Below are 25088 nucleotides of genomic sequence, written 5' to 3' on the forward strand. Positions count from 1 at the left end.
ATTCTACAAAGGGGCCACATGAGAAGCTGGGACTGTTGTGGAGGGCCTCACCAATAAGTTTTTTGTTTTTTTGATAGTTGCAATTTACGGACGTTCCCTAAACACATCACGTTTTAGTCACGGAGAAAGGGCAGCTATAAATAAACAACTAGTGTATGCCTGTTACTGCACATGGTGTGCAGAGACCGTCATGTTTGTTTCATGTTAACCGGATGATGTTATGATACATATCATCCTGCTTCCACTGGGTGGCGCTGTAACTGTGACCTGTTATTGGCATGTTGAGGTCTCCAGAGTAGAGATTAAACAATGTGTGGGGTTATTTCAGCGTTTATTGTGACGGCATGCAGTCAGTGGCCTCAGGGTGGATTCAAAGCAGGCCTCTGAGTTAGCCTTGTGGCAGACAGAGAAAAGGAAATGGTAATGTTTCCGGTGACTTCCTCCTTGACTTATCACTGTCACAAGAATTTCAGAAAACTTGGCATTGAGGTTATGGTCACTGAGATTTTTAGTATGAAACTCCTACGTTCCCTTGTTCTCAAGTTGAGCCTGCCCAAAAGTGACATTGAGCTAAGCTTTTCAAAACAAGGTAGTTAATCAGAGATTTCATTGCATCATTTAAAAACTGCACATTGTACTTACTCATGTTATCTTTGTCTAATAATAAAGTTTGATGACCTGAATCAGTTCTTCACGGCACTTCACTGAAGTTTGTTGTGCATTGCAATAGTTACTACGATATGCTAATAATATGCTAAAAGATTCTGAAATTTTATTCACCCAAAAATCAACCAACAGCTCCAGAGGCAGCATCTGAGCCAAAGGTTTATTTATTTAACCACACAGAAAATCAAATCCAAACAGCACGTTTTTGTTCTATACAGCAGTGTTTCTCCGAGCACAGAGAAGTAAACTCAGCAAACATAAGGCACTGGATCTGAGGCTAGACGACCAGAAACCAGCAGACGGACCTGAAAGAAAAATGTCCAAGCACAACTCACAGTGACCAACAGCCTGATGGGCGCTAACAGCAGCAGCAGTTCTTACACTCCTTTCCAGCCCGCTCCCCTTGGCTTTTTGCTCCCCCCGCACTGATCCACTGAGCTCCCAGTATTAACAACATAAAAAACAAACACGACAAATTTATCTTTGACTCATCAGAGGAAGACTTCTGTAAATAATTTTAGAGAGAGGAGCAGACAGAGCGCTTTGTGTCTGTGCTTACCTTAGCATAGAGACATGGGCACAAACAGCTAGGCGAGCACGCCCATTTAAAGCTTGTTACTGTATGCAAAAACTGAATCTGGGGATTGGCGGGCTCACCTGTGCTAAGCTAGCTAGCTGTGTGTAAAAACTAAAGTGGGAAAAAATTTGGTTTAACTTATTAGATGTTATCTATATACAAAAATGCTAACTTTCTCCCGACAGTCATGGCTTTTCCCACTGCTTTGTGCTCAACTAACTAGCATGATGTAAAAATAGGAGTGGAAAGATTAAAAAAAAACAAAAAAAAAAACATATGGTTTTAAGAGAGTTACTAAAAGATTGATTTATATAGGAAATAGGAAAATGCTACTTTATACCTCAAGGTTTTTTTTGCTAAGCTAGCTAACAAGCTTTGCTAAGCTGTGCTAAATAACTATATGTACAAGTGAGAGTATGGTTTTATGAAAGTTTTTCTTTTTATAGATCATAGAAAATTATACTTTACAGTCATAACTGATTTCCCGCTGCTAGCATTAAACTGTGATAATAGAAATAGAGGGGAGAGTATGGTTTTAAGAGAGTTACTAAAATGTATTTATATAGCAATGGTAATTTATGCCTATTTTACTATATATCTTTATGAAATGAGTATTGTTCTATGCCAGTGTCATTAGATTGAGTAGCATTTTGCTACATTAAAAAAAACAAAGTCTTCGCTGATTTTCCGTTGCTTTATGCTAAGCTAAGCTAAACTGCCACAGACATGAAAGCGTTTCCTCTCAGGCAAGAAAGCTAATAAACATATTTCCCAAAATCTCAAACACAACCAGTAAAGAAACCCATACATTCATCATGTCAACACAGTGGGTAACTTTTTTAAATCATTCACAATCCTCGTAAACAAACTTTGAGCTCGACATTCATTGAATCCATTCGTCTGAGTGATAAGAAATAGTGCTAACATGCTATGCTAATGCACTTAAAAGAAAAGAGGAGGATAGTGTTTATGTTTTGATACAAAGCAATAAGCTTGTTGATTTAGAGGCAGCAAAACACAAATGGAGTTTTAGATTTTCCGACTCGGGTCCACACTGCATTTCCATGGCTGCCGGTCTACACCAATCAGATCTCCAGAAAAAAGCAAAAGAAAGAAAGAAAAAAAAATCACCACCTGTGTCCTCTTCTCTCATTGGCTCAGAGCTAATACCGTTTCTCGCGAGCCCATCCCATGTGGGCAGGGTTAGGCTGAATATAGTTATACCCTACCCCCATATCTCTTTCCTGTCTACTCCTGTACACGTCCCTGGTTGGATCGTAGCCACCCCTTCCTCTGCCTCCTCTCCCTCCTCTTCCTCTGTAGGGCCTCCTCTGCCCTCTGTAGTTTGGCACCATCGTTTTAAACCCCTCCACCTCCTCCCAGTCATCCTCCGTGCTGCAGCCCACAGAATGATTGTCCGTCATGGTGACAGGCTTCATGTAGCTGCCCCTCTGGCTCTGTTCATACACGTTGGTGGCATGGACTGGTTTCCGGGGACGGTATTGCGACGGAGAGCCGGGGCTGCTGCTGCTGCCTTTCATGGCTCCCATGGAGATGTCCTTAAAGTGCGGATCAGAAAGCAGAGCAACCTGGGAGCGAAACAGAAGGAGGTCCTGTTACAAGAGGATATGATGCAGCATGACTTTCAAAATAAAACACCTAGTAATAAAAAGCTACCAGGACGCTCTGGAATGTCAGACTTTCTCTAATAAAAGCCACAGGGTAGAGAAATTTAACTGGTTTCTTTAAACACTCAGATTTACATACTAAGAGCCAGTTAGTTAACAGGATGTTAAAGGATGGGTTTTAGTGGGGGGGGGGGATCTCAATTGATGGGATCTCAATTTCTTAAGATCTCATCAAGATTATTTGACGTAACAACTTTTAAAACAAATCACTTTGTTATGAAAAGCTACCAGGGAGTTCAGAAATGTGACACATTATGGAAACTGTCAGATTTCCATAATAAAAGCCAACACCTGCTTACAGGAAATTGAAGGATGCCTTTCAGTGATCTTTTAAAGATAAAAGCCACTTCTAACTACTTATTAGATATTAGTTTCAAAATCAAAACCCGAAGTTAATTTGATTAGGTTATCAAGTTGCTCAGAAATATACGTACTATGGGCATGTCGTTAAGTGGCGGATCCACCAGGAGCACTGCTCGTGGCAAACTCTCCCCCGGATCTCTCTTGAAGCCTATCAGGAAAACAAAATGAATTAAAAAATTTTCCACCTGACAGTTAAAAGAAAGCCATAACACTTTGAAATGTAAGGACTTCATCTCCCAGAATTCCTGCTTACTATAATTGGATGGGACCATCACTGATCGGTTACTGTTGGTAGTGGGAATGTTAGACGCAGCGGCGCTCTCCAGAGGACTGGAGATGTGGATGTTCCCGTGGCCAGGCATCGTGTCCCCGTTGATTGCCTGAAGCTGGTGCTGCTGCATCGCCCCCTGGCTCACCTGGAGCTCCTGGTGGGTGGATGCAGTTTGATATGCCAGAGAGGAGGGGCTGTACGGACCCATGGCTGTGGGGTACACCGGGACCCCCGCGCCCTGATTTGGGTGGTAACCCTGAGATGAAGGCGGGGGACCCGAGTACGGTGGAGGTGGGGAAAGATACCCAACTGAGTAGCTTGGGTTTCGTGCAGGCATCTGTTGCCATGGCATCCTGGGGGGTTGTGGCTGGGTGATGGGGTACCTGGCCTGGTTGAAGGAGGGTTCAGCCGGACCGGGGGGCTCATCGAGCGCAGCCTGGTTGTCATATTGAGAGGGCACCGGTGCTACAGTGGGAGGGTACTGGTGAGGCGGATAGCCCTCCTGCGGGTTGGTGGGGGTGTTGCTGGGGGTGTTAGAGGGAAGGCACTGTGGGGACGGGGAACGGGAAGATGGCTTGGGCTGCATGGCATGGGCCTGCTGCAGGGGGACGAGGTACAGGTATGGTGGGTATATGGGCATGGAATAGGCCTGTTGAGGAAGAGAGCAGAGGCAGGACTCAGCATCAGCCCCTCGTTATTTTACTTAAAAGTGCATCAAAAATAACTTTTATTTTAACAAAATTAAAGTACATCTTGTAGTGCTTGGCATTATTTTTACATAATTTACCACATTAAAATCTGTGTAAACAATACCTGTTGCTAGGCAACTGGGCATGCTGCATCAGAAGTCATTGTTTACGTGGTTGTATTTTTTTGTTTTTATTCCAAATGTTCCCAAAATACAGCACACGATGAATCAACTTGTTAACAGGAAATGTGAGATGATGGGCTTTTACTTTAACACAACTCTCAATCCTCTTCTCCAAACCTGGTCTGTGTCTTGTGGGTGTGCGTTTGTGTGTCTGTTGGTCCAGGCTTACGTCTTACCTTAACGCCCAAGTTAAAGAAAAACCTCAAGATGCTGACGTCTGAGGAGAAAAACAAAAAACACACAAGGATACAAAATCCTGATCAGATATCTCTTTCATGGTGTTGCTCACTGCGCTGACACATCGCAGCCTCTACTTTTGCTCCATGAAAACACTGACCATTAACATACAAAACTCATCTCTAGTCTATTTCAGCTGCTTCGTCTCACAGGGAAGCACCAGCATGTTCTTTATGTCTGACCCTGCCTGTATGGTGGCCTTCGTGCACATCTGTGAGTATTTTCTTTGCCTAAATGGGTCAAAAGCAGTTTTTGTGGAAGGACAGGTGTTTCCCGCTGAGGGAGTCCGTGTAGGACATCCAGTGCTGATTAAACTAAAGCATGTGGATATTTTCTCATGTTTTCAAATCTGCTGAAACACTTCTGTCATGCCTAATTTTTTTCATTATTTCGTTTTACTTTGACAGTCAGCACCGTCTTTGAATATAGAGCTGTGAGTCTCAGAGCACGACACAGGCATGGCTCTGATGGCTGATCTGATTGTTCAGTTTTCTATGGCGACAGTTGACGTGGTTATTTATCATCTTAGGACTCTTTGGTGTGGCTCACCTGTGGGCAGGTCGTCCCCGGACTTGTTGGAAGAAAGGTTTGGAGTCGCAGCTATCTCGCCTCTCTCTCCCTGGGGGAATCCGGGATAAAGGAGGTCCTGGTAGAGCTGGGACATCTGCTGCAGGGGGACGGATCCGGGGAGGGGCTGAGGAGGAGCAGTATGAGGGGGGTGAGGTGGGGATAGCTTCTCCGAGGCAGGTGGAGCTTGAGACTCGGGTGCAGACTGGTGCTGTTGTGGTGGGGCTTCGGTTTGGGTCTGGGGAACAATGGTGGAGGCAGAGAGAGAAAGGGAGGGATGTGGGACCTGGGAAGGGTGAGGAGCCTGGGCGGGGGGGTGGGGAAGGGAGGCCTGGGGGTAGGAAGCCACAGGAGTGGGATAAGAGGTCTGAATGTGGGGCTGGAGGTCAGTCTGAGGCAGGACAGGCGCCTCTGTGCCAGACTGCGGCTGATCCTGGGGCTCACTCAGCATCATGGGTGGGCCCATGATTTGTGGTAGAGAAGCCTGACTTTCAGTCTGGATTTGGGGTAAAGAAGACTCTGCTTGTTCCTCAGCTGAGGGCACAGAGACCTGGGTCTGGACCTCAGGTGGAGGAATTTCACTTTGGAAAGCCTGAGATGCCATCAGAGGGCCTCCAGATTTTGGTAAAGAATCTGAAAGAAAGAGAGAAGACATGAAGACCAAAGTAAATTACTGACGTGCCAGCTGCTGATACATTTACCAATTATCTGCCTAAAAAAATACAAAACAGTCAAAATTAAGCACAAACTAAGGGGTGAGAACAAATATCTTTCAATTAAACTTCAAATATATTTGTTGTCTGTTAATCACGTTACTGATTTTCACTTTATGTTTATTAAAATCTCGCTGAAAACTGAAAAACAATCTTCAATTTCCCAACAACAGAAATAAACCTGTTACAGCACAGTACAAAAATCCTTTGGATCATTTCACCCTTCAGAACAACTCTACCTCTATTTTCTTCTTTCATATGTCACCTGCTGGAGTTTTATAAAGGCTTACAGTTGAGAATTATAAGGGGTGTGGCCACTTTCACTGTTAGCTGGGTACTAGCCCCAAAAAGCCTAGCCACACTGGCTATAGCCATCATTTAAATTGTTTACTACTAAACACCCAGAGCCTGAACCACCTGAGCAACCCCAAAAATGCTGGAATGGTAATAAACAAAGCTCTTATTTTGAAAGGCGCATCTGATTCAAAAGGATTTTAACCCCCAAAATAAACTTAAAAATAGTTTTTACTGGTTTAAACTGAAAGTCTGCTACTCTGTGTCAGTCTGGGGATATCTGTGTATTTACTTCTGTGGACAGCCTGCAGTCTAAACTGTGACACGAGCCTGAAACTGAACAGATTTCTTACTTGTGGTTGGAGGTGGAGCAGGTGGAGCCTCCCGGACTTCAGCTGAAGGATGAATTAAGGAGGAGGAGGAGGGTGGAGTCTGAGAGCGGAGGAGAGAAGTGATAGGTGGAGAGGAGCGGGCGGCGGGGAAGCCTGGTGCAGCTGTGGGTGGGGAAGCAATGGGAGTGATGAAAGTGGGAGGAGGAACTGAGGAGGAAGGAGGAGGAGAGGTGGTTGGCTTAGGAAGATGAACAGATGCAGGGGGGAGTTTAGAGGATGAGGAGGAGGTGGGTGAAGCTGCGGGGAGAACGGGGGTGCTGTAGGAGAAGGCAGATGATGGGACAGAGGGAGGCAGCGGTGCTTCGCCTTTTGGAGAAGGTTTAGCAGCAGGAGGAGCAGCAGGAGGAGGAGGAGAGCCCGGCGCAGCAGTGGCTGAGGCGTAGGAAGGTGTGTTTGTTTTAGCAGCCGGAGCTACAGAAGTGAGTGGCAGGCTGACAGAGGGGCTCGCATTTGGCATCAAGGCCTTGACAAAATTCAGCCCCGAGGGGGTGGAGTCAGAAGGTTTAGCAGCAGGAAGGGCGGGGCTGGTCATGGTGTCAGGTGTAGTGGTTGTAGAGGTTGCTGTAAGAGGTGGGGTGGAGGGTGTGGGTTTGTCCAGGGCAGAAGGAGACGGAGCTCTGACATCTTCAACGGGGCTCTTCTGTAAAAGGACAGAGCAGCAGCGATCAGACTCCAGGTTTTAAATTCCAGACGGTCCCTGAAGGTCTCAGGTAACATTTCAACGACCAAATGCACAGAAAAAAAACAGCTGCTCAGCTTCTGGGGTCAGGTGGAAACTTCAGATTTGATAGATCATATATGGAGTGACCACATTCTTCATAGAGCTTCCTTACTGAAGTCCCAGGTACGAAGCAAACTAGAACTCGTGCACTCATAGGCTTTTTCTCATTTTCAGAGGTTTTTTACCGATTTAAAAATCACCTCGTGGTCTCGCTCTCACATCGTTTCTCGTTGGAACGATTGCCGTCTCTCTTAAAGAGCATGGCAGCACAGCTTATGTTACATCTGAACAAAGTCAGCGCGGTGGTGGAGCGATGATGATTTGGGCACCAGTCATTGAGTCATACATGAAGCCATCTTTATACAAAAGTGTTCTGTGTAAATGTAGGCCCCCGTCAGCTGTCTGACACACAAACACTGTCATGCAACAGGACGATGGTCCAAGCCAAATTACAACCAAATGGCTAAAAAAACGAAGCAACCATGAAGTCCATGGAGGGCTGTGGTGAAAACTTAAGAGCTTTGCATAAATTACCATCTGTAAACCTCAATGACTGGAAGCAACGTTGTAAAGACATCAGGTCAAAACTGGTCCACAGTGATGTGAGGGAAGGACAGTCTCAAAGAAGCTCCTGAATGCTGTGACGTACGTAGTTTTCAGAGGACGGCAAACGCCTCACGAGCTGACAGCGTGCGATTAGTTATTTTAATTTATTTTAACTTATGTTTTGTATTCATCTTCTGTTTTATTGTTGTTAGTTTCTAAGTATTTTAGTTTTTATTCAGCAATCTAATTTTCCTACAAAGCTTCCTGATAGGCTTTTTTTTTTGATTTTCTTTATTAGCATTTCATCTCATTTTCTAATTGTTCTCAATTTAATTTCATGTACTCTAATTCTACTTGCAGGCCTTTCCATTTTAATTTAATTTCTTTGATGTTTTGTGTTTTTAATTTGAGTTTCGTGTCACTGCTGATTATTTTGTTTCATCCCTTTTTCTTCTGTCAGTCGTCTGTGTGAAAGGTGCTTTACAAATAAAGTTAGCATCAGTGTATCACTGAGCCTCGGCACCAGGATGCTTTTAACTTTAAATGCAGATCGTTGCATTAAACCTCCTAAATGAAGACAGGAATGTTCACCGGCTGCTCCCATTAACAGTCATGTACGCACTAACTGAGCAGGCGAAATCATTCACAGCTGAATGTGAACAATGTCACATACCATGCGGTGCCTTTTTGTGCTGGTGATTAATGTTAGGGTGTTTAGTCTGTTTAAATCAAACTCTGGTTAGTTTTCCCCTTTTGACGAGGCTGTGCAGATGTGAACACTGTACAGAGAACACCACCTCCAAAGTACAGTTCACAACGAACACAGCGGTTCGTTTATGGTGTGAACGCGATCCAAACCAACTACTATAAGCTTGAGCTACAGCACGCCCCGTAAGCTTGTGTTCTTTTGTATTCTCTGCTGGAAGGTCCTACAGATGTGCAGCGGTCTGTGCGGGATACCAACTAGCTGGGAAATGAATCAATTCTCCATTTTCTCACACAGCATCTTCTTCCTGTATTTACTTTAGTTGCTTCCACACCAGACGCATCAGGCCAATGAGCAGACTGAAATGCTCTCACGTAGTTTGTAGTGATGCATTCTGGTCCGCTTGGACTTCGCTGTGTGCAAACAAACGAAACTGCGAGGGAAAAGCTGCAAGTTTACAAACTCATCAGCTGATTCGGACCAGAGGAAATGGCCCTGAGAGCGTTTCTGCATCATAACATGTCTCCCTGTTTGTGTCCGTTTGTGGTCTGAACTCACCGTCTTGTTCCTCTGAGATCGCTTCTTCTCTCCTTTCCTCTTCCCTCCCTCTCCCTGCGTCCCCGGCTGAGACTGAGGGGAGAAAAACAAACATTAGAAACATTAAAAACTAAAAAACATCTGCTGAACAAGAAACAGCGTGAGCATGATGAATTAAATCCAAACTCTTCCCGGAGCGTCGTGTATCAGCCTCTGAGGAACATTTTCAGACTTTTACATGTCCTAACAGCGAGCCTGGAGCTCATTAAACATTTTTACCATATGGGCCACTTGCTGTGTGTTTTCTCTGTATCCCATCAATGCACTATTCCCCGAGTCCACATCAATACTTCGACATAGAAACACAACACTGAGGAAAATGAAGGAGAGGAAACGAAGCAGTGAAAATAGTGTCTGTAAATGTGAGTAACACTCCTGTCTGGCAGTCAGAGGTGAGCGAGGTAGAAAATAAACATAAAACTCTCAGTAAACTACGACACGGCGCCTGCAGGCTCCTCGACAGGTCAGAATCCATGTCGGCTTCTGTTTCTCCAGCTTACAGATGAGTTTCCACCTCTTGCTTGCTTCTGTAGGAGACTTTGATTTGTTCTGCTTTAATTTCCTGTTGAAGTTTTCAGTAACCACCAGCGGCCATGTTTAGCAACACGCTGCATCAGCGCAAACAAAAACAAGACACTGCTGGTATTTACAAAGAGAGCACAGTGACACGATCACGTGAGAGGCACTGACCCCGTTTCATGTGCATGTCTGGGTCTGCTTTTCTCTGTAGGCTCCTCTTGTTGGTGTTTTTAATATTGTTCACATGTGTAACACAGCAAAGCCAGAGCTGACAGGAGGAGCAGAAGCAGTGAAGAAAAGAAAAACGGGAAAAAAACAGGAGAAAAATAAAAGTGTGGAGGAGAATATTTGCAACACACAGTTTTTCTGCTAACTCTACTATTTAATGTAATTAAAACAAAGAAAGAAAAAAGTCTCATGTCTCATCTTTTTGTTCTCGATATTAAAACGTCTGCGTTCAGCCGTAAAACTGAACACCTCTCTGCGCTGTCTGGGAATCGTCAGTGAATCTGGCCCCAGATGTTTAAACATCAGCTCGCTGCCTTTCTAAAAGGGTTCAAACCGGCCGACCCAGCCTCAGCAGGACGTTCAGGTTTATCTGCACCTATCATGAAATCAGCCTCATGTGAACTCACGCCCAGTGCGGGGAAGCTGTGCTCGTCTCTGAGCTGGATCTCCACCAACGCCACGTTCCTCTCCTCCTCCTCTTTGGCCAATCGCTGCTCCTCTGTCAGGCCGAACGCCACCTCCGCCGCACCCACGGACTTCCTGTAGAAAGACAGAGAAATGCAGAAGAACTTTATTTAATCCAAAGAGCAACAACAGCAGCGTAAAATGAAAAGAACTACAAAATAAATAAACTAATAATCAAGCTCAAAATGATATTTATGCTTTATATAAACCATAGAGGAAGATTATGAAGGAGGGGTTCAGTGATCGTGTCATTGTGTGATCCAGCACTGATGTATACAAACAGAGATGACACACCTGCTGGTTTTGGCCCCGCCCTGCTCCTCTACATTGGCCTGCGGGGGCCAGGAGTGCTGCTTCAGCGTGCGGCCCCCTGAGCCCGGCGCCGCTGCTTGAGAACCAGAGGACGACGATGGCCCGACGGACTTCCCCCTTCCTCGGCCTCTCCCCCGCTCCTCCCACTCTGAAGGAGAAAGAGAGTTTCCACAGACTGCACTCATGCAATAAACCTGTAACATACGTGTGCGCGCACGTGTTCACCTCCTCCGTGCCCGTTGCTGAGCCTCTTGTCACGGTTGCCCACCTTGCTCCACCCGCTGTCATCACTGGGAGGGCGGACACTCCACAAAGGCACCACCTGCCTTAAAACACACATAACAAGATTTGTCACGTCTGTGCAACCTCCACGACACTGAGCGTGTGTGCGTGCTGTTAGTGCGACCTACTTCCTGCCCAGATCTTCTATGTAAACGGTCACTGGCTGGTTATTGGCCGGCACCTCCTTGATGACGGCGCTGTAGAGCCGATTGGTTCCCTCGAGACGAACCTGCAGGTGACGCACAAACAGCGTGAAACATGCACTCGATGAGGATCACACACACACACACACACACACACACACACACACACACACACACACACACACCTGGCAGCGGTCTCCTACAGTGAACTGCATCCCAGCAGCGATGCAGTAATCCAGCTTCTGTTGGGCTAAAAGAAAAAAAGAAAAGAAAACGTGAAACATTCACTTTTAACTTTTGTTAAAAAATGATTTTCTGATCACTTTTGAGTCCAAAAAGTGTTCAGAGTTCCCTTTCAGATCTTTTATCCCCAGCCTGACGTCTGTTTTCAATCTTCCTACAAAATCCAAAAACAGGGCTGATTGTCACACTTTCAGCGTCTGCACCACCTGCTACGCTGCCACTGTTTTGCATATTTAAACACAGGTTATCACATCCAGCTGCTGCTGCCTGCCACCAACAGCTGTGTCCAGCTAAGTGGAGCAGTGGTCCTCCGCTTTAACGATCAGGCTGGGCACAGACGTCCCGCCTCATCGACAAGCCGGGACGGCGCTCAGAGCCAGTACCAGTCATTCTCTTAGTAGATGTTAAAATTGTACACAGCCTCAACACTTCTGCCCTCTGACCTCATCAGGATTCATGCCTCGTTCTCGCATTATTGCAGTCACAAACTCAGGTGTCCACCTCACCTGCAGGCCCACTGGGGTTATGACCTGATCAGTTACGGCCAAGAGGTAAAAATGTAGTTGACATCGAGCCCCGACGTGCCGTGAGGAATATGAACTCTTGTTGGCAAAGAAATAATTTCAGAGAGCCGGCTGACCCGGACTTGTTGCCAAATGCAGCGCTCTGATTGGTCAGATCTGTTTATTCGTGTTTGAAAAAAAGATTACAAAATGGTTTGAAAAAATAAAAGCCTCAAATCTGCCCAGTGAAGTGATGCAGTCAGCGTTAACAGCTGTAGTTAAGATCAGGCGAGTCTGACTAATTTTACATGTTCGACATGTGAAGGAGTTTAGTTTATATTATATAATCACTGATGTACGAAGGACGCCATCCAAAAGTCAGAGGATCAAAGCCGTGAATGACAGCTTTGATAAACCGTGTCAGCATAACTGGCGCTTCACAGCAGGGTCATAGCCTCGGGAACATCCCAACAGAATCCCATTGGTGTGCAAAGAGTTCAATACAAAGTCCATAACTGCAAGTTGTCCCAAACATTCAACTCTGTAAAGCGTCCACATTGAACATTACAGTCTGACGATCAGCGGGCAGTTTGAAGCAGCCCTGAAAGAAAACCAAGCCCAAGACGACAAATCTCAACAGTGAGTCTGCGCTGCTATTTGAAGTCTGAGTTAGTTTAATGAATATAAAACTGTCTCCTTTGAGTCTATATTTATACGTAATGTGATTGTGACCTCTGCAGCTGACAGGGTTTCCCAGCATTTATCCAGCACCACAGTAACACCTGAGAAACCTGAAGCACTTCCTGTGGTTTCAGTGGGAGCTTACCACACATTACCAGCACTCACTCAGGTGTGATGCACCAGCACAGATACACATCATGCACTCCCAGCATATTTCTAACAGTGGCGTGCCTGCAACACCACAGGAACCAGTGTCTCCTCTCTCTGCTCACATCGGTTTGCTCTCAGCTCAGCCAAATTCCCAACTAAACGATCCTCGCGTTTGCTTTTGTCAGACCACTGTAGGAAATAGTACCACCAACATGGCCGGTTATAACCGATGCAAACCAGCCTTTACTTTTAAGCAGTGTTCTGGTCTGCTCGTCTTCAGTCACCCGTCCAAGCAGCCGGACGTTCTTATAACTTATGAAAGTGTTCTTGACCCATACGTGACCATCAGACTGCTGCTTACACCACTCACATCTTTAATGTGCTGCATACCACACATCCCTCCAGCCCACGCACATGTGTAAACACAAGAATGTGTATTTAATTTTTACTTAGTTTTTAAACTCGTGTTGCTCTAGTTATTTTTATCCTGTGAAAATGTTCAACAAACATGTTTCATCGTAACGGTGACCTCGCGTGAACTTACACACGACAAACTGATAGTGAAGCAGGTCGTTTCTTTGGACATCGCCCTGGGATCTGACTACTTTTAGACGCATGCTTTGTTTTTCTGTGTGTGTGTGTGTGTGTGTGTGTGTGTGTGTGTCACCTCTCTTGGACTTGTGCCAGACATCGTACTCCACATTTCTGAGCAATGTCGGGTTCAAAGATCGCCTCACCCTCTGAGGCAGCCCACGCCCACGGCCCTGTTACACACACACACACTTCAGTGACAGTACTACCCTGTGTGGTTGTTATAAAACATGTGTTTTATGAATGTTACCCTGTAGCTTTGGTTGTGCTTTGTGGAGGTAGGGCTGGTTCCATTTTCCACCCTGAGCCACAAAAACAGACATCATGAGATTATTAAAGCCTTAAAGTTTTACTGTGTTTGATAAAAGGAGCTGAGAACACTTACAAAGGAAACAAAGTGTCAATATGTCCAAATAAGTAGTAATCAGTTTTTAGTATACAAAAGTAAATCAATAACGATGAGGAAGTAAACAAAACCAGCAGCCTGTGAATTCACTGCCAGTAAATAAAAATGAAGTGTGAGTGCTCGTTTACTAAAAATCAGGCACAAGGTGCTGGATTTTGACTCATTTCCCTTCACAGTAAAAGTTATCATGCAGGTGAATAAACCGCTGCTTGATGCCAGTTTCCTACCACAGCGCCTCGTCTACATCCAGGTCGGAGTCGTCGCTGCTGGGGCAGGCGGGCATGCAGTCGTCGCTCAGGAGGTCGGCGGGTCGGCCGATCCGCTGACAGGAACCCAAATAGCTGCGGTCCACCTTAAACACGCCTTCGTACAGCAGCTCGTACAGGACGGCTGCAGGAGAACCACACAGAGACTCGGGATGAGGGTTTTTCTGGGGTTTGCTGCCGTGTTCGTGTGAATCACAGGAGGTCTAATTATAGCCTGAAGTCTAACTTTTGATAAGAGGCGAGACAGAAATTCAATATTTGAACCAAGAAAAAAAGAAGGGAGTGAATGGGTAACCCACGCTCTGTGGGCTCATCCAGTTTCATTAAACTGTAATCACTGACTTACTGTCTTTGCAGGCTGCATTTAAGTGGATGGATTGATTATGATGAACAATCACATAATAATACAAGACTGTCATGTTGGGCGAGCCTCGACTTTGACTGCCACCTTTTTAACAAAGCATCAGACCCCTGCTGTGGGCCTGTATGAAGAATAGCCTGTAGTCTCTTTTCCACTGGCATCTACTTGGCTTCACTCTACTTTGTTTCAGTCGTTTTCTATTACAACTGAGCGAAACCTCAATGTAGGCGAAGCAGTTACAGCAAGGCAGCCCGAAGCCCCACAAGCTCTTTGTACGCGACACAAACACAACAATGGAGGGCATCGGGGTGCAGGTATACCTGCTGCTCGGCCCATGTGGCGATTAGCTGGTATTATCCGGTACCTACTCAGCCAGGGTTTCACTCCGAAAATGTGACGTCAAAAGACAGAATGTCACTGATTGGCCAAGAAGTGAAAACACCACGTGAGTCACGAGCGTAACGCCTTCACAAGAATTTTTGAAACCCGACGATGAGGAAGACGGCTGCACCACAACATCGTGGTCCAGCAACAAGGTGGGTTTTAGCAGCAGGCGTACCATCACCCTGACGTCCTCCATTGCTGTGTTGTGTTTCTGTCGCACACAAATGACGTCAGGGGAGTTTCGGGCTGCCATGTTGAACTATGTTTGAGCTGGTACTCAGTGAGACACGCTGGGTGGATGTGGGCCACGACCCCACTCTACACCCCTACAAGGTTTCACCACTTTTAGAGATATCGTGTTCACAGACAGAACGCTACATGAAAAACTTGACCTTCACATCAGAGGTAACAAATACGTTTGCTAGACGATCCCGAGGTGAAGATTTAAGGGGGAAAGTGATACGAGGGCTCAGGCAGTAAAGCATCTACCAACCAGAAGATCGAAAGATCAATCTGTTCCTTTGGTCCAAGTATCCTGAACCCCCACGTTTTGACTGTGTTGTAATGTTAGATAGTGCTGCATGAATGTGTGTCTGTGACAGGGTGAGTGAAGTGAATCTAGTTTGTAGTACAGAAAACGTTCTGAGTCAGCAGACACCTGCGAGCTGCTCACAGACTGAGTTTAACTTCTGTGTTTATGCTGCAAAGTGTCGGTTTTCTCGGGTCGCTGGACTTCAGAAACTTACACTACAGGAAACACTACAAGCTTACGTTACATCAAATTAACGGGCAGTAATTAGACGACAGCGACTGTTAGAGATGTCAAACAGAGACATCAGTGTTAAACGCTGGACACACAGCAGCATGAATCAGAGGCTCTGCAGGCTCTCCTGTGATTGTTCACCTTTAGCAGAGTTAAGACAAAACCAGTTTGAGCAGCGTGGTTAATGACTCACGCTGCTCCTCTTGCACACTGACTAAGAAGTGTTATGAAGACTTGAGCTGAAAGGGTTTCCTCGGAGTGCCGCAGCCTTACACTGACTATGTGGTGTTTGGTTTATAATGTGGTCTCTGTTCTCTCATTTTCTCTGCCGAGTGCCCACATTTTGATTGATGTTCTCATCTGTTTGTTATGAATTCACTGAGACTTCTCTTCAGTGATGATTACCCTCCCTGAGAGGATCTGCAGGATCAGTTAAACTCTTTTCCGCTCTCCTTGTTTTACAAACAAATGAAATCACAGACACTCACACTGGCAGAGTGCGGTGTTCTTGATCCGGCTGATGGGATAAACGCTGTCATAGTGATTCCCGTTCAGGAAGCACAGCTGCACCTGTAGAGGCAAACAAACGGTTCGGCTTCAGTAAATAAAAGAGTGGAAACTGAAGCGAGAAGAGCCTGAAAGGCTTCGGGGATGAACCGATCTTTTTTTCCTGCTTTAAAATGTCCGGTAAAGACAAAATAACAAGCTGTGTCGTTTGAAAAATCGCCGTTAGCGTCTCAAAGCTTCCGCCTGACAGCTTGGTGTATTTTCTGAAAGTTTTCCTCCGACAGGAAATGCAAATCGTGTCTCTAACTAAACGCTCGGCCGAACGCGTCCACCTCACCTTGTCCTTGAAGTTGTTGCCTGTGATGTTGACGGCTGGCTTGCCGGGCTCCTGGAAGATCAGAAAATCCCTCCTGCAGGAAGAGATCAAAAGAGACGAAGAGAGAGAGAGGAGAGGATGAAATGAGATGACGAAGATTTGGTGACTCATCGTTTTCACCATCTGATGCTAAACTCGGGGGCAGGAACGCAGATTCCTCCAACTATAAATGAGGACGAGCTTCCGCACGTTTGGACCCAGAGAGCCAAAGCTGTCACACCTGGGATGATTTCACCGCCACCTCGGGATGCTGCTTCATATCTGACTGAGATGCCCTTTAAAGCCTAACTCAGGGTTTAAGTGTTGCCGTGTCGACAGACTGATGGTCGTTGCCGACCTGTTAAGACCCCCGAGCCTCGTTCACACACATTTCACAAGCAGATCATCGTCAAACTCCGTGAACGTCTCAGACTGTGCGTCCAAACAAAAGGTGAAGGTCTGGGTGTCTTAGAAAACTTAAATGCACATCTTTAAACTAAATAAAAAGAAACGTTATTTGTCTCATTACGTGCAGTTTCCCAAAACAGCTGGCAGCGCTGCCTCAAAGGGAAAATCTTTGGTGACTTCCTTCTTCAGTTATTTTCAGAAAACTTGACCTTTGACCTTGAGGTCGAGGTCACCAAGATCCAAACTCGTCCAAGACTTGTCGTGACAACAATACCCCATCAGTCTTTTACAGCTAAGGGGTAAAAACCCAAACATAATCCATCTATTCTCTTCTGCTCATTTGCGTCCAGGTCATGGGGGCAGAAGATTTTCATCAAGTTTAGCTTCAAAACCTTCTAAAGTAAATGTGGCGCCTCTTTACAGCCACAGACAACGAGTTACGACCATTTTCATCAAAATCATCTGAGCGGTGGCAGTACAGTGTCACTAGGATCATTGCACACATCGTTATCGGCGCTTAGAAACTGCACTGCCATATTATCAAAAACACCTCACACGGCATTGGTCCTCTGCTCAAAACCTGCACCAATGAAACTGGAGGAAGAACTGAGCAGCACACACTCAAAAAGACTAGTTTGAAACCTGGATGCTGACAGAGGTGATTTTAGCTTTTAGTAACAAAACAAAACATAAATGTCTCATAAACGAGTGATTATTGTTACTATGTGAATAAAATATCCAAGTATCACATTTGCACTGGCCACTATATTAGATACACCTTGTTAGTGCCAGACTGGACCTGTTTGCCTTAATTCTTCGTGGCAGAGGTTTAAAAGGCTGCTGGAAACATTCCTGTGGTTTCAGTGACACAACAGCATCACACAGTTAGTGTAAATCTCTGCTTCTACCACGTCCTAAAGGTCCTCTGTTGGATGTCTGGTGACTGTGGAGGCCAGTGAGTATAATAAACTGGTTCAAGAAACCAGTACTGGGAGCTGGGAGGAGTGACACCCAGTGTGGGCCTCTGCTGCTTCATGGTTTAATGTGTTGTGCATTCAGAGATGCTCTTCTGCATACCTTGGTTGGAATATGAGTGCTTATTTGGGTTACTGTTGCCTTCCTATCAGCATTCTGCTCTTAAATCTGACATAAACAAGGCGTTCTCTGCATAATCTGTCAGTTTTGAATTATTCTCTGTAAACCACAGAGATGGTTGTCGGGGAAAATCCCAGCAGATCAGCAGTCTCTGAACTACTCAGACGAACAACCACGCTACGCTCAAAGTCACTGAAATCACTGTTCTTCCTCATTCTGATGCTCAGACTGAACTTCAGCAGGTCGTCTTCACCATTTCTCCACACATAAACAGACAGAGCTGCTTTCATGTGATTGGCTGATTAGACATTTGTGTTAACGAGCATTTAAATAGGTATACTTAATGAAGTGGCCAGTGAGCGTAAAGCTTTATTATCCACAGTGAATAAAGCTCAAACACTGTGGGAACTCCCACTAGGCTTTCTGTCGAGTTAAAGTGCAGCTCTCTGTTCAGAGACCTCTGATCTCACTCACTTGTACATGGCGGCCAGCGCGTTGATCTCCACCTCTCCCACCCATTGCTGGAAAACAGAGAAACTTTATGAGCTTTCATATTAAAATGACCCAGCATGTGAGAACAATAAGAGCGTGTGGTGTTTTTACCTGTGGATCCTGAAGCTTGCACAGGTAATCCTCAAAGTCACCTTCAATAAACTGCAAAACAAAAACAGCAGTGACTTTTTTAGGCAATTTTCTTCCTCAGTTCTCCCAAAAAAACAAAAACATGATGTGTGAGGCTGAAAACAAAGCCAAAATAAAACCGCCACTTCCTCTAAAGGATACGCGAGTCTGTCCCCACAGACTCCAGTGTTACCATGTTTAACTCTGCAGCAGAAATAAACATGTTTACAGCCGACCAGGCCACACAAAACCTAAAACACCGCAGTCAGAGGTAACTAAATTTAGACGTTTAGCCAATGACATGCTGTCGAAAGATATTTTTAACCTCCTAGGACCTGGCGTCCACGTATGTGGACATCACATTTTGGGTTATTTAGACCAAAATACTCAATTTTGCTCTACAAGGACCTGATATCCACTTACGAGGACATTATACTGCCACTGTCCTTTAAATGAATATCCTCATATGTGGATCTAATTTTTCTTAGAAACAAAAATTTGGTAAAAAGAAAAAAATCTGGTAATTCTTTGTTTTTACATTCATCGGGCCCCAATGTGCCCAAATATCAAAGAGAAATTAAAAATGCATGCCTTAAGTCTTAGGAGGTTAAAAATGAATTTAGAAAAAAAAAAATCTATCAGACTGTACTCCCTCCATCAAGATATTTAAGAAGTAAGCAAGTGAAAAACAAACAAACACACACAAGAAATTATTTAAAAGTTTTTTGAAATGCGACCTAAAACATTTCCACTCCTCCAGGAAGTGAAGGCAGCAACATGACAGGTGGAGCTTTAATGCTGTTGATCCACCTCTATGCCCCATTCTGACAGCAGCTCACAGCTCCTGCTCTGCCAGCTGCCCAAAGGGCACCCTGGGAAATGTAGTAAAGCCCTGCAGCAGAGCGAGTTTATCACCACTATTAAAAACAACACCAGCAGCAGCTTTTGCTTTCATTTCCTCTCATGTGTCACTCAGGGAGTGAAAACCCGCAGAGTCACTCAACCGTGATCTGTGATTCACAGAAGAGTAAATCGACTCCTCGACAGCAGTTTGAGGGTCCAAAAACAGCCAAAAATCTGCTCAGACAGGAAACGTTTGAGCCTTTTCTGTCTCACATTTGGTGTGAACTCACTAACTTTCAGTTCTCAGCTGTTGAAAACAAAAACAAGACATTTAAAAAAAATAAAACATGGTAATTTATATTATTTATCGACGAAACGAGCAGGATCATGATTACGTGCAGCTCATGCATTAAAACAAGACCGAAAGCTCGAGCTTTCACACGTTTTCTGCTATAAATAGAGAAGTTGCGGCTTGTGTGAGAGGCAAAAGCAGCTTCTTTTCTCAATGTTAGGCCACAGGGTGACGTCACTAAAGAGAATAAAGCTAAACTAAACAAACAAAAAGAAAAAAAATTTAAATTCTCTCATGTTTTTACTTGTCTTACTTTACAGACTTATGATTAACTCGACTGCAATTGAATAACAGCTCGGTCCGGCTCTTTAAGAGGAAACGCAAACCCTAAAAATACCAGAACTATTAACTTTGCTCAGCGTCGTCATATTTGTCAAAACAAACAGTGTCGGGAGGCTTCGGTACATCTGCTTATTGAGACTCGGGACACATTTGTTTTGATTTATTGTGAAGTCCCCGACAACCACCAGCCACACCATCGTGAAGATAAATTAGAACTGAACGTCTCTGAATAGTGAAAAAAACATTAACTAAACTGAGATACATTAAAACAACCTCTCAGTTACAATAACAGGTTACAGATGGAGAATGCAAGCACATGCTTAGTGAAAATTACTTCTAAATATAAGTTCAAATTCTCAGTGCTGAGCAGACATGGTGTAAGCACCTGTTACATCTACATTTATTATTCATGTAATTTATTAGTTCGAAGCCTCAGAGCTCATAGAGGGGATGTTTACACCTCCCAGGATTAATTATAACACACGGGTGGGACAAAACCGAGCCGCCTCGTTGAAGTATATATATAATGTTTAACAATCACCTTTGTTTGAATGCTGTGTGTAATCAGCACGAACGGGTCACCAGCTGAATTTATACTCACTGGCCACTTCATTAGGTACACCTGTCAGCCGGTCACATGACAGCAGCTCAGTGCATTCAGGCAAGTACACTGGTCAAGATGACCTGCTGAAGTTCAGTCTGAGCCCAGGGATAGGGAGGAAAGTGGATTCAAGTGACTTTGAACGCACATGGTTGTTGGTCTGAGTATTTTAGAAGCTGCTGATCTGCTGGGATTTTTCAGCACAACCATCTCTGTGGTTTCAAGGTCCGAAAAAAACAAAAACAAAAACGGAAAATATCCAGTGAGCGCAGGTCTCTTGGTAAAAATGCCTTGACGATGTCATGGACAGCCTGCTTCATGTTGATAGGAAGGCAACAGCAACTCAAATGACACCCTTAATACCAAGGCATGCAGAAGAGCATCTCTGTATGCAGAACACATGAAACCATACCGAGCACACACTCCTGTCAGCTAAGAGCAGGAAACTGAGGCTACAATTAACACAGGCTCGCCAAAAACGGTCACCAGAGGACTGGAGAAATATCACCTGATCTAATGCGAGTCTTGATTTCTGCTGCAACATTTAGATAGTGGGTTCAGAATATTTTCTCAACACTTTTCCTCCACAGATCTCAATCCAGTAGAGCACCTTTGTGATGCGGTTGAGCAGGAAATCAGCATGATGCCATCACATCAACATGAACCAAAATCTCTGAAGAATGTTTCCTGCTCCTTGTTGAATCTGTGCCACAAAGTATTAAAGCAGGTCTGACAGCAAAAGGGCATCCAACCCTGTACTACCAAATAAAGCAGCCGGTAAGTGTATACATGGGTATCTGTACAGATAAAGAACTGAAATTGTCCGTAATGTACAAAAATATACACAGTGTCCAACCTATATGATACACTGACTCTAAATTATGTGTTTTTTTGATGTCTTTTCATAGGTATGAGTGCAGTTATTGAAGTTTTACCCTTTAACTTTCACTTCAGTTTCCAGGGCATTTGCATGTTTCAGTTTAGTTTGACTAGTTTCAGTGTTCGTTGTAGTCGTTTTTTATCATCATCGTGTGAACAGATTTAAGAAGTTCACAAAAGATATTACAATAAAAATAAAATATCTCACGACACATGGACATCCCAGTGTCAATGAACATCAACACCAAAGCCTCCCGATGACTACTGGGTTGACAAATTTGCTTAAACCAATAAACCTGTTTATTATTTCCCTTTAGTTACTTTTCAAACCACACAATATGGTTTCAGTTTCTTTTTAACACAAATTTCTCCTCCTTTCTATGAATTCTAATTCAGTAAATAAAAAATACTCCCTGGCAGCTATTTTTTACCACAAATCTACTTTCTAGTTCGAAAAGTAAAAGTAAAACCACTTTGCTCTCCCATGATGTTGTTTTATGTACACTGTACATACCGCCTCATAGGTGTCTCTGTTCTGCTTCAGAAACTCCACACACTTCGCCCTGACTTTAGTATGAAGGCTTTGGCAATGCAGCACCTACACAGGAGGGGTCAAAGGTCAACAATAAACACAAACAGACATACTTAATATCAATATTCTCACATATATTGTGGAAATATTACATTTACAATTCGTTAAGAAGTTGTAAACAGCTGACCTTTGCAGTCAGAAGCCTAGCAGAGACACTTTTGGGTAAACAAGCCGGAAGTACGATTTAAAAAAGCCACAATTAAATTTTTTTTCATCATTTAAAGTTTATTCATTTGTAGATGTAGGTCTGAGTCTACGCTGAAACCAGAGTTTGTGGGCATAACTTTTGTTCGGCTAACATTAGGACATCGCAGCTGCACACCAAACAGACCAAGCCCAGCTTCTCACCTGTGCTAAGCTAAAAACTTACTTAACGTTAGCATTTTCTGTAGTTTTCCCGTTTTACCTGCTCGGCGACAGCCCGAAACAAACAGGACCCGTCTTTGGCTATCTTCTTCCGATGCAAACCGATCGATTTCAAGTAGTCATCCATTAATTTCTCGACACCCCTCTCGTCAATACTCTGCATGCTTCCGCCGCCGTCCATGCTAGCAGGGTGCTAGCCGCTAAAGATACCTGCGTGTTTTGGACGTCAAGCGGGGCGAAACTTTGCGCTAAAAGTTGTCAATATCGCCACCAAAAAGAGTTACATAACGACATCTACGAACTAAAATGAGTTAGCGTCAGCGGTGACAGCGTCCAGTTTCGTTTTCCTGGAAGCCCGGTTCATCCCGCTGAAAGAATCCCAGCTTCAGAAAGTGAAAGTCAACTTTAGCTCTCACGGTTAGCACGCAGGCTAACAGCTAACTACACGCCCCCTTCACTGTCAAACTTGAACGGAACAGATTCTACAAAGTAAAAGCCTCCATTTGTCAATAACACTCGATTAATTCATCGCGAAATTAACTCTAAGACTCCTCGGTGTATAAAATTCGTTACTGAAGTGATGAATTTAATAATAGTACATTAGTACAACATAATAAAAAGTTCTGTTCGCAGGTTTTCTGACATAATTCATCATAAAACAAAGACTTCCACAGTTGCTATCAAAATAAAAGGATACAGGATACATTTATGGAAACATAAAAAATAATTTAAAAAAATAAACAAGCTCAATAAAAACCAATGAAATAAAATAAAAATGGATAATAATAATAATACATTTAATTAAATCATTAAAATTTAAATATAAATAAAACCTCTTTTTTTATAAATTCAAAGGAAAACGGAGTCTTTCAGAGTCACATTTTATTTTATTACTGGACTAGGTTCAGCTTACTTATGTCTTAAGTACTTGAGTCATCTATCCTTAGGTGGATTCACTGACTGTATACAAAACGCAGAATTAAGAACACACAAAGGCTTCACATCGTCTTGCGTATAATTTAATTTAATTAAACTTTGAACAATGAGGTGATAAAATTACATAATTTCAAAAAAAAACACCAAAAAAAAAAACCGTGAAGGTATTTTTAAATGTAACTGAGACGGGTGGGTAAGATTATGACAACGTTTTAGAGCCTTTAATTGATTTATCGTTTTTACAAAGAAAGATATATAAGAGCCTACAATTATTTAGTTTCAAACTCTTCTTATGAAAAAAGAGAAAGCTATTAGCAATAAATAAATAAATAAATAAATAAATAAACAAAATACTCATATGAAAATGAGTTATTTCATCCTGTTCGATTTAAATTAAAAGCTGTCTTTTCCTTTATAGAACCATTTTTGTTGTGTTGTATTCAGCTTTCTCCAGGGCGTTTTACAGTCATATTTTATCTATGTATTTATCTATGACCTGAACCAAATGTAAAATGTGCAGATCTCAGCAGCTCAGCATAGTCTTAATAAAGTATATAGAAATAGCAGGAAGCGCCTCGGTCACCTGACTCTTTCTTTTCTTTCTCTCAGTCCTTTTGAGTCCCCCTTTCACTTTTTCAACCGTCAGCGGTTCTTCATCTCTTCCTGTGACTCGCTGTGGTATCGATTTCACTCCAGTAGAGCGCTCGGAGAGAGGCTACATGTTGACTGAACAGAGTGTTCGTGACTGTGCCTGCAGATCGCCATTCCAGCCCAAGGATGCCTCTTATCTAGGCATGCATTAATTTAAAAGCCATGTTAACAATAAGCATTCTAGTTAATGCTAGCCACAGTGCATGCTGTAGGTGCTCAACTCCACCAGCCAGCGGGGGACACCATATCTCCAACCTCTCAGGCTTAGCAGGAATCCCAGTTAGTACATTAAAGCCTTGCATATTTACCGTTAGGAGTCTATCCCAGCAACCACAGGGTGAGAGGCAGGATACAAACTGGACAAGTGTAACACAGAAATACAGACAACCATTCACACCATTTAAACTACACCCACTAACTGCATGTCTTTGGACTGTGGGAAGAAGCCGGAGTACTTGGAGAGAACCCACGCAAACACGGGGAGAACATGCGAACTCCACGCGGAAAGGCCACGTGGTCAAGTGGAACTCACAACCTTCTTGCTGTGAGGCAAAAGTACTTCTGAAAATATACATTTTTGAAAAATGGTCCATCAACCCACTTTCAAGCCTTTTTGTTTCCAGTGAAATGTTCAAACTTTGTACCATAAAACTTTCGTGCAAAGAAAAAGGAAATGACCAAGCAGAAAACTAGCTGGTTTGAAACAAAAAAATGGGACCAGAGCCAAGACTTTACTACCAAAAACAGCAGTTCAGTTCACCTAACAGCCACTTGAGGCTGCCTGCAACAGCGAGTCACTCCCCACTGACTCCCATGTTAGGATGTGTAACTTTAGAGCAGAAATAAACATGTTCACAGCCTGACACGAACAACAGTTTCGGTCTCCATAAATTCATAAAACTGTGCAGGTGATTCATGTTTTTTATCACTTCTAAAGCATTATGTGACTAATGTTCTGGCATGTCAGAAAGCACAGTCTTTATCTGTGACATGTCCTGAATGGCTTGATGTTATTTTCATGTGTTTTCTCGGCATATTTAAGTCAGACATTAATTTAGTTATAGGCAACTATAATAACCTTAGAATAAATGTAA

General features: G+C 43.8%; 1 protein-coding gene across 1 annotated transcript; it reads right to left on the minus strand.

Annotated features, from left to right (window-relative positions):
* Window positions 1–812: 812 nt before the first annotated feature.
* otud4 (OTU deubiquitinase 4) lies at window positions 813–22869 on the minus strand. The gene is made up of 21 exons (XM_085269176.1): window positions 22448–22869; window positions 21964–22047; window positions 18475–18525; window positions 18346–18392; window positions 16351–16423; window positions 15995–16076; window positions 13960–14122; window positions 13577–13628; window positions 13403–13499; window positions 11344–11408; window positions 11144–11244; window positions 10959–11059; window positions 10716–10881; window positions 10364–10496; window positions 9171–9242; window positions 6601–7279; window positions 5223–5873; window positions 4613–4653; window positions 3548–4214; window positions 3366–3442; window positions 813–2832 (listed from the first exon to the last, which is right to left on the minus strand). Exons 1-21 carry the CDS (start codon window positions 22586–22588, stop codon window positions 2407–2409), a joined length of 3969 nt encoding a protein of 1322 aa, XP_085125302.1. The 5' UTR covers window positions 22589–22869; the 3' UTR covers window positions 813–2406.
* Between the last annotated feature and the right edge of the window lie 2219 nt (window positions 22870–25088).

Source organism: Mchenga conophoros, linkage group LG3, assembly GCF_057382185.1.
Source record: "Mchenga conophoros isolate Kocher_MC1m ecotype Shallow Benthic linkage group LG3, M_conophoros_male_GT1.1, whole genome shotgun sequence".
Classification (NCBI taxonomy): domain Eukaryota; kingdom Metazoa; phylum Chordata; class Actinopteri; order Cichliformes; family Cichlidae; genus Mchenga; species Mchenga conophoros.

What these genes read in the sequence shown, in the direction of transcription:
- otud4 (XM_085269176.1), bottom strand. Translation starts at nt 22,588, where the DNA reads ATGGACGGCGGCGGAAGCATGCAGAGTATTGACGAGAGGGGTGTCGAG. An exon ending in ATAGAAGATCTGGGCAGGAA is followed by an intron (nt 11,060 to 11,143) that starts GTAGGTCGCACT and finishes GTGTGTTTTAAG; the next exon opens with GCAGGTGGTGCCTTTGTGGA. An exon ending in GATCTCAGAGGAACAAGACG is followed by an intron (nt 7,280 to 9,170) that starts GTGAGTTCAGAC and finishes GTCCTTTTACAG; the next exon opens with AAGAGCCCCGTTGAAGATGT.